The 10000-nt window shown below is 48.5% G+C and overlaps 1 protein-coding gene across 1 annotated transcript in view; it reads right to left on the bottom strand.

Annotated features, from left to right (window-relative positions):
• The window catches only part of vwa8 (von Willebrand factor A domain containing 8), a 45556-nt gene that overhangs the window by 2974 nt on the left and 32582 nt on the right, over positions 1–10000 (bottom strand). The window contains exons 38-43 of the mRNA XM_035604309.2: positions 9238–9346; positions 8988–9144; positions 4157–4265; positions 2255–2380; positions 1400–1558; positions 308–406 (exon numbers count right to left, since the gene is read on the bottom strand). Of these exons, the coding sequence (XP_035460202.2) occupies positions 308–406; positions 1400–1558; positions 2255–2380; positions 4157–4265; positions 8988–9144; positions 9238–9346 (759 nt within the window). The remainder of the gene's footprint in view (positions 1–307; positions 407–1399; positions 1559–2254; positions 2381–4156; positions 4266–8987; positions 9145–9237; positions 9347–10000) is intronic.

The following is a 10000-nucleotide window of genomic DNA, read 5'->3' as shown; positions in this document are numbered from 1 at the left end:
AATGATAAAATTAAAATTAGAAAAGGGCTGTTTTCATTTATCAGATTTCGTAAACAAAAGAACTTTACACAACTTTTTGCCTCTGACAAGAAGGTCATGTTTTCAACGGCTTTTGTTTTTGTCTGTTTAATATTTAACAGGATGACACACGAACACTACTAAGAATTCATTTAATTTTTGAATGGATTTGGAAGTTCTTTAGCAACTTGGCAACGTGAAACCAGAACTAACCGGATCGAATGTTAGACAGTGTAATAAACAAAAGACGTGACGTGACACGAGTGGATTAAATCACATGGATCTTCACCTTGAGGACTTTGAGCCTCTGCTTGTTGTTCTTGGGGACGGAGTCGGCTCGGACCAGCTCGATGTCGTAGCCGTCGCCCGAGTGGCCCACGACGTCGTACTGCGGAGAGGAGAAACGTACGATGTCACTGGTCACACGACTCTGACCGACAGGGCGTCGACCCCACAGACCATCCGTCACCGCTGCCTTACGTGAGCGCAGGTCCGCTCAGCTGCTCCGGGCCGCAGGTAGACGGAGAGCTATTTATAATCAGGGCGAAGGACTGCGACTGAGCGTCTCCTCACTGTTGCTGGGTACATTTTCTTTTCAGATTAGAATCGGTTTTTATTTCAGGTTTTCCAAGCAAGTTTTTTTTTTTTTTCAGACCAATGATCCTGAAATGCGATTAAAACATATAAATATGAATAAAAGCCACAAAAGTGAAATTTAAGTTTTCTGTTTCCTTTCTGATGACTGACACACACACACACACACACACACACACACACACACACACGATGTAAGACAGCAGGTAGAACAAGTGAAGGTGTGTGTGCGTTATCAGATGCACTTTTACGTAAGAGGTGCTACGTAAAAGAAAGTATGAAACATGTGATAGGGATGACTGAAGAGTGTGTGTGTGTGTGTGTGTGTGACATGATCTTTATCAGGTTGTGTGTCACCTAAGGGGCCTGTCTCTCCCTTCAACATTTTTCCACACATCCGTGTCGCCACCTCTCCATCTCACACCCCGTCTTTCTGCCCCTCTTACGGCTCAGGAGGTAGAAAGGGTCGTCCACTAACCTGAGGGTCGGATGTTCGATCCCCACATCCCCCCAGGTGCTGGAAGATGGGGCAAGACACTTAACTCCCTTACAGCAGTGTACGTATGAATGTGTGTGAATGTGACTTGAAAAATATTCTAGAGCGCCCTCCTACTGTAGTTTCACGGATAGCGTTCCCGGTTTAATCCCACAGGTGGAGAATTTTATTAGAGGCTAGAAAACCATGGGAAGTTGGAAGTTAATTTAAAAGGATCCAGAGGAAGGAGGAGGAGGAAGTAACGTAGATTGACGGTGGTGATGTGTGTCGAGGTCATGAGGTCGCTCGCACCTTGAACTTGTGCTCGTAGCTCTCCAGAGCCTCCATCACCATGCACACGGCCTCCATGGAGCGCTCCAGGCGACCGTCCACGCCGTTGAAGCGGTACATGCTGCCCGACACGTCGACCAGGACCCGCAGACGCTTGGGCTTCTGCTGCGGACTGCCCAGCTGCGGACGGACACACACGCACGCACGCACGCACGCACGCACGCACGCACGCACGCACGCACGCACGCACGCACGCACGCACACACACACACACACACACACACACACACACACACACACACACACACACACACACACACACACACACACACACACACACACACACACACACACACACACACACACACACACACACACACACAGCAGCGACGACTAATGATTAGACGAAAGTTAAGCAGCGATCTGGCAGTGGGCGTCTGTGGACGTTGGTGTAGCCCACTTAGAATAACAGTCATCACGAGGTCAGAGTTTTAAAAAAAAACAACGGGTGCAACTATTTCACAGTCGACCTTCGGGCCAGACCAAAAATATGCAACGCGTGGATCTAAATAAGGCAGAAAAACATGGTCTGCATATTTATGGTTAGTGTGTGTGTTTGTGTGTGATCAGCGTGGGAGCTATCTCTACAGCTGTGTGTGTGTGTGTGTGTGTGTGTGTGGGAGCTTCTTCAAGTGTGTGTGAGCCTGAGCAGAAACACAGGGTGTAATAATAATCTCACACACACCACTGGAATGTACCATCTGACAGATAAAGGTCAAAATTATGTGTGTGAGAGTCTGAGAGTGTCTGTGTGTGTTTGGAGGTGTGGCAATATTTCAAACACAAGCGCGCACACACACACACACACACACACACCTCTGGGTCCAGCTCTCCCCTGCGTTTATAGATGGCCTTCTCTCCCGTCAGCCCGTCGATGATCTTGGCATCGTCCAGGTCTCCCAGAGCCTGATTCTTCAGCCACTGTCGCTCCTTCCCTTTGGCCTGAAACACACACACACACACACACACACACACACACACACACACACACACACACACACACACACACACACACACACACACACACACACACACACACACACACACACACACACACACACACACACACACACACACACACACACACACACACACCAAATAAATAAACCCCATTTCAAAATCTGTCTGCGGAAGGTGACTTCATTTTCCAAATCCAGACAGTTGCAATTCACTGACACATTACAGACGACAGGAAAGATTTACACTATATGGGCAGACTGACATGAGCTCACAACCGATTGCGACAGAAGGTCGGCCGTTCGATCCTCGCTTCCCACCCAGAAACGCTCCCTCACAGATATATACACGAGTCATGTACCATTTTAATAAGGTTTGAATTGTTTTTGTTCCTGCTGCTCCTGAAAGTTGGAGCAAACATGCGTCACTACGGGATTTTTTATCTTGTCCAATTCTTTGGGAATGATGATTACAAATATATTGGCCCGGGACTTTCTGTCAGTGAAGTCAGAGCATTGTTGAGGGATAAATGGAGAGGGGGGGGTTTCCAGAAGGGTTAGGGACAATACATTATCTGAACGCTTGCCAGCTATGGTCAGTGTGTGTGTGTGTGTGTGTGTGTGTGTGTGTGTGTCAGGCGGGAGGCTCTTAAATCACTCTTCAGGTATGATAAGAATAACACGACTCCGCAGCGTCACGCCTGCAGGGATTATTATTATAATCTCCTTCATCTTTACAGTCGAGGGAGAAAAAAAAGCCCCCGAGGCCTCGAGCACAAAAAAACACAAACAATAACTGTTCATGTTCACGTTCAAAGACGCTGGCGTGGCTGCAAACACCTGGATGGAAAACACAAACATGCAAACACACACATTCACACCCACACACACACACGCACACACGCACGTACACCAACATACACAAACACACACACACACACACACACACACACACGTACACACACACACGGCCACCTCAGCAAATACAAAACAGAGCTTCACACCTGGACAGGAGAATAATAGAGCAAAGCTGAGTGTCGTTGCTCTGTAATCATGCTGCATGATTTTCCTCTCGTCACACGCACACGAACAAACACACACACACACACACACACACACACACACACACACACACACTGAACTGTTCACATTTCCCCTAAGCCCTAAGTCGCTCAGACAAAGGGAGGAAAGTCCGAACCAAAATAATGAAACGTGGACAATATCACATCCTGGATCTTTTAGCCGCCGCTCCCGACGGCCGATCTCTTCTCATCGATGCAGCCAATCAGAAGGCTCCTGGGGGGACAACGCCCCCTCCTTCCTGCCCCGGCATCACGTGTGGGGCTGTGTGAGGTCGTCGTCCACCTTCGCTATGACCCCACCACTTTTATGTACCCACTGTCTGATTGTACAATAGAAGCTATTTCAGCTAAAATAGAAAAAAGGAAAACATAACAACAAATGAAAAAACACAACGATTAATCCAATTTTTGATTTGCCGTTGTGTTTCCATATTTGTTGTTGTGATCTGCACTTCAGGGCGTACAATTTTGTAATGTTATTAATGTTATTTAATGTTATTAAATATATATACTGCCACTAAACCTAATCTCTTGGAACTATAACCTCTGACGTTTGGCAGAGTAAAGAGATAAAAGAAGCAAACTCAGCTTGTGCAGAGGTCAGAGGTTTCTCCTGCTAATTATTATCAGATATTATATTAGAGATAACGTCTGGATAAGAGGAGTGAGATGAAGCTGACCTGTAAACTGTCCAGGATGATTCGCAGAGACTGAACTTGTCTCCTGACGGCAGCGGAGAAGCGCTCGTACGTGGCGGCATCGTATTCGCTCATATTGATCTCCTTCAGCCTGAGAAGTACAGACAGATGAGACACAGACACAGACAGACGAGACACATACAGATGAGACACAGACAGAGACACAGACAGAGACAGATGAGACACAGACAGAGACACAGACACAGGAGACACAGACAGAGACACAGACAGATGAGACACAGACAGAGACACAGACACAGACAGATGAGACACAGACAGAGACACAGACACAGACAGAGGAGACACAGACAGAGACACAGACACAGACAGAGGAGACACAGACAGAGACACAGACAGAGACAGAGGAGACACAGACAGAGACACAGACACAGACAGAGGAGACACAGACAGAGACACAGACACAGACAGAGGAGACACAGACAGGAGACACAGACACAGACAGGAGACACAGACACAGACAGAGGAGACACAGACACAGACAGAAAGGTATACAGACAAGGGAGACACAGACAGAGGAGACACAGACAGAGGAGACACAGACAGAGGAGACAGACAGAGACAGAGGAGACACAGACAGAGACACAGACAGATGAGACACAGACAGAGACACAGACACAGACAGAGGAGACACAGACAGAGACACAGACACAGACAGAGGAGACACAGACAGAGACACAGACACAGACAGAGGAGACACAGACAGGAGACACAGACAGAGACACAGACACAGACAGAGGAGACACAGACACAGACAGAGGAGACACAGACACAGACAGAAAGGTATACAGACAAGGGAGACACAGACAGAGGAGACACAGACAGGAGACACAGACAGAGACACAGACACAGACAGAGGAGACACAGACACAGACAGAGGAGACACAGACACAGACAGAAAGGTATACAGACAAGGGAGACACAGACAGAGGAGACACAGACAGAGGAGACAGACAGAGACACAGACACAAGGTTCAGAATTTATAAAGTGCAAATCATCAAACGCTGCTGCTTTTAAAACCACTTGAGTCCTGATGACATTAACAGACGCTTCACCACCGAGCTGATGCAGTGGAGAAGAATTACAAACTGCATTTTTTCCTTTTGGTAAAATTTTAAGCTTCTTGTGAAACTCGACTCTGGATTTTCCAAATAAAATAAAATAAAATAAAATAAACCCAGACAGAGAGATGTTTCCATGAGCGCAGGACACCTGCAGGTCACCTGACACACGGGGTCAGTGCTGTTAAATGTGTCTGTGTGTTCTCTGGGAACATGACAGGACAGGTGGGCCCCTCCTCCCGACCCCCCGACCCCGATGTATCAGTATAATCCCACCGTGCAGGTACTTTGAAGGATCCTCCAGCTCCACCACAACGTGTGGTGGGTGTCGGGGAGAGGGGACGAGGGGGGAACCTCCTCCGCCAGGTGTTTGAAACTTTAGGTGACGACCAGACCGTAACAACCACAGGAGGAACAGAGGAGTGACTTCAAGACGTTGAACGAATGGTTGCATGAGAGCAGGCTCAGATGGATGTATTGTGTAGACTGCGCTGGCATCAACCATGCAATCAAAAAGATCACACACACACACACACACACACACACACACACACACACACACACACACACACACACACACACACACACACACACACACACACACACACACACACACACACACACACACACACACACACACACACACACACACACACACACACACACAGAAAGAAGAACACACGCACATTATAGTCCAGTTAGATTCGGTCTGCTGCTGCACATTCACACATCCTGTCAGCCCGCGACAGGGTGAAGCAGAGTTGCTTCTGTGTGTGTGTGTGTGTGTGTGTGTGTGTGTCCTGTGGCGAGCACACACTCTGCCCAGTGGCCGTAGCTATTTCTTTTAAATTCCTGAACCTTGACTTACAAATTGAGAGAGAGAGAGAGTCTGTATTTGGCTCAAACTGTGATCTTTCACACACAACAAACCACGAAAACAAGGAGTTAGTCTGACACTGCCTGCAACCGCACACGCACACGCACACACACACACACACACACACACACACACTGGACAAACAGCAGCCCGAGACTTCACTGCCCGTCCCAGGCCACAGACGGCGAGAGGAAGAAATGGTTCATTCATTCATTCATTCATCGTCTACCGCTTTATCCATTTAAGGGTCGCGGGGGGTCGCTGGAGCCAATCCCAGCTAACATTGGGCAAGAGGCGGGGTACACCCTGGACAGGTCGCCAGCCTATCGCAGGGCCACATACAGATACAGACAATCATTCACTCTCACATTCACACCTAAGGTCAATTTAGAGTCTCCAATGAACCTAACCCCATTCTGCATGTCTTTGGAGTGTGGGAGGAAGCCGGAGAACCCGGAGAGAACCCACACATACACGGGGAGAACATGCAAACTCCACACAGAAAGGCCCTGGTTGAACCGGGATTCGAACCCAGAACCTTCTTGCTGTGAGGCGAAAGTGCTAACCACTACACCACCGTGCAGCCCGGAAGAAATGGTTGTTCCGTTTAAATCTGGTTTTGTTTTAAACGGCAGCTTCTTCTGCTCGTTACTTCTGTCAAACATCTGTCCACACAAACAGTCACACCTACTGTGTGTGGTCGCCGTCCTGTTCTTTTCTGTTCACAGGTTTTCATTTTTATCTTCTGCCCAGAAGCTGATGTGTTCAACCCAAACCTGTTGGTCTGTTGGTCTGTTGGTTTGTTGGTCTGTTGGTTGGATGGTCTGTTGGTCTGTTGGTTGGATGGTCTGTTGCTCTGTTGGTTTGTTGGTCTGTTGGTTGGATGATCTGTTGGTTTGTTGGTCTGTTGGTTGGTTGTTTGGTCTGTTGGTTGGTTGGTCTGTTGGTTGGTTGGTCTGTTGGTTGGTTGGTTGGTTGGTCTGTTGGTTGGTCTATTGGTTGGTTGGTCTGTTGGTTGGTTGGTCTGTTGGTTGGTTGGTTGGTTGGTTGGTCTGTGGGTTGGTTGGTCTGTTGGTCTGTTGGTTTGTTGGTCTGTTGGTTGGATGATCTGTTGGTCTGTTGGTTGGATGGTCTGTTGGTTTGTTCCTCTGTTGGTTTGTTGTTCGTTGGTCTGTTGGTTGGTTGGTCTGTTGGTTGGTCTATTGGTTGGTTGGTCTGTTGGTTGGTTGGTCTGTTGGTTGGTTGGTCTGTTGGTTGGTCTATTGGTTGGTTGGTTTGTTGTTCGTTGGTCTGTTGGTTGGTTGGTCTGTTGGTTGGTCTATTGGTTGGTTGGTCTGTTGGTTGGTTGGTCTGTTGGTTTGTTGGTCTGTTGGTTGGTTGGTCTGTTGGTTGGTTGGTCTGTTGGTTGGTTGGTCTGTTGGTTGGTTGGTCTGTTGGTTTGTTGGTCTGTTGGTTGGTTGGTCTGTTGGTTGGATGGTCTGTTGGTTGGATGGTCAGCAGGATTTTGCAAAACTATTGAAGTGGAACTTGGTGGAGGGATGGGACATGGGCCAAGGTCATATTAAAAAGGTAACTTCTAATTTTTTGACCTTCAAAAATAGTGTTGAACCCAGGAAAGAAAAAGGAAAGGTTGGCAGGTATGTAGACACAGTGAGAAATGTATATATACCCAGTGATGTGAGAGTGTGTGTGTTCACATGGGTGTTTTCATGTTTCAGACATACCTCAGCCTGTTTTTGCCTGCGTGTGTGTGTGTGTGTGTGTGTGTTGCAGGTACTCAAGGCTTTTAGTGACGGGGCAGTTTGATTGATGCTCAACCTAAAGCTAAGTAAACAGAGGACTGTGTGCAAACACCGTTGAATAAGAAGGTATGGAAAAAGTCTGATGGAGCCAAACGTGTGTGTGTGTGTGTGTGTGTGTGTGTGTGTGTGTGTGTGTGTGTTCACCTGCTTTTGTTAAGAGAGTGACATTTACTTGGAAGCGGTGTATCAGCATGTAGCTACAAGATTTCTCTCTGGGCTCAGTTGGATATTGATCGACAGGGAGGGAGGGAGGGTGTCAGAGAAGAAGTTTAGAGAAGCGAGTGGAGTGACACGGATTAAGACGAAGAGGAGAAGAGATGTACAGAGAGAGAGGACAGGACAGTCGGAGAGGTTGTCCCCCCGGTGTGAAAGCAGCCAGTGTGTGAGACGGACCACGCAGGGGAGGGGGGAGAAAAGAGAGTAAAGAGAACGAGTCTGTTTGAAGCGGAAAAGACGAACAGAGACGGCCTTCATGCTGGAGCTGGTCGAAAGGGATGCCCTCCCAACCCCGCACACACTGACGCCAATGTGTGTTAAGTGTAGCGCGCAAACACACAGACACACACACACACACACATTCATTTGAATTCAAACATCCAGCTGGGGGCAGTGCAACCACTGGTTATTTGCCCAAGATGGAGCAGCGTACCTGCGACGGCTGATTGAACAGGAAGACCTACAGATGGCCCACACACACACACACACACACACACACACACACACACACACACACACACACACACACACACACACACACACACACACACACACACACACACACACACACACACACACACACACACACACACACACACACACACACACACACCTGTTCCACATTACACACATCACACACTTCGGTTCTGGGTGGTTTCCCCGACGGTCCAAAACATCTGCGCTCCTCCTCCTACACAGCTTCTCCCGCCCGTGGCGAGGAACTCAGTTTGGGATTCGAGTCACCGGTTCGTGGTCGACTGCGCTTCCCTCTCCCCCCGCGTGTTCTCAGCGTGTGATCGGTTTGACTTCCTGTGTTTGAACGCAGCAGCCGGCGTACCTCTCTTTGAACGCCTTCTCGCCCATTTCGCGAGCCGCCCTCCGGACGTCTTCTGGAACCGCGTCCTTCTCCGCCTGGGACACCTGGTAGACCTTGTGTCCCGCGTCCAGGCGGTAGGGTCCGCCCTTGCCACCGAGCCCGGCCGTGTCTCTGCCGCCTGCAGGGAAAAAACCTCTCATCAGTGATGAACCAAATCACAGGTTGTGGAGACTCTTTACCCACGAGTATCCGTGACGTGGTGAGGTTGTACCTGTGCCTCCCGCCCACTGGTTCCCGCCGACATGAGGATCGTTGTTGGCGTCGATCTTGCCGTGTTTCGGGGCCGTGACGTCCTGGCCGCTCTCCCTCTGGATGGTTATCTGTCAGGAGGAGAGTCGTTTTTTTTTAACATTCAGCAACTTTCAAGACTCCAATTGATCTCGGACAGAACAGACGGCCATGTTTTAAAAAAGGTTTTTTTTAAGGGTTTAAAGGTCAGTTATGTTCTTTAATCTTTCTATTTTATTTTATATATATGGAAGCATAATTATGTATTTATGATTGTATGTATGTATATATGTACATATTTATTTTATTCTCTTTTCCCTTTTCTCAATCTCTGTGGGACCAGGGGGGTTCTCCAAAAACAAAAGTATCTTTAATGTATACTGCTTCTGAGTATGCCTGTCGTTTCCTGGGAAAGCTGTCAAACTAAATCCCACTTTTCCACTGATAAAGTTCCAGCACTTTGTGTTAAGAGACTTTCCACTCTCAGGTCTGACGTTTTAGCAGGACGGACGAAATGGACTCTGTCTCTCCCAACACCAGCGAGAGAGAGGGAGAGAGAGAGAGAGAGGAGGAGGAGGAGGAAGAGGAAGAAGAAGAGGAGGAGGAGGAGGAAGAGGAAGAGGAAGAGGAGGAGGAGGAGGAGGAAAACTTTGGATCGTCAGTGGCACAGTCGGAGCCAGATTCATCCTGCTGGCCTCCACAGCGGGACGTCCCGCCACAGTCTGTGGTGCAGGGGGCAGCGAGGG

The sequence above is a fragment of the Scophthalmus maximus genome, chromosome 14 (assembly GCF_022379125.1).
Source record: "Scophthalmus maximus strain ysfricsl-2021 chromosome 14, ASM2237912v1, whole genome shotgun sequence".
In the NCBI taxonomy this organism is placed as follows: domain Eukaryota; kingdom Metazoa; phylum Chordata; class Actinopteri; order Pleuronectiformes; family Scophthalmidae; genus Scophthalmus; species Scophthalmus maximus.
This window is presented reverse-complemented; position numbering and strand designations above follow the sequence as displayed.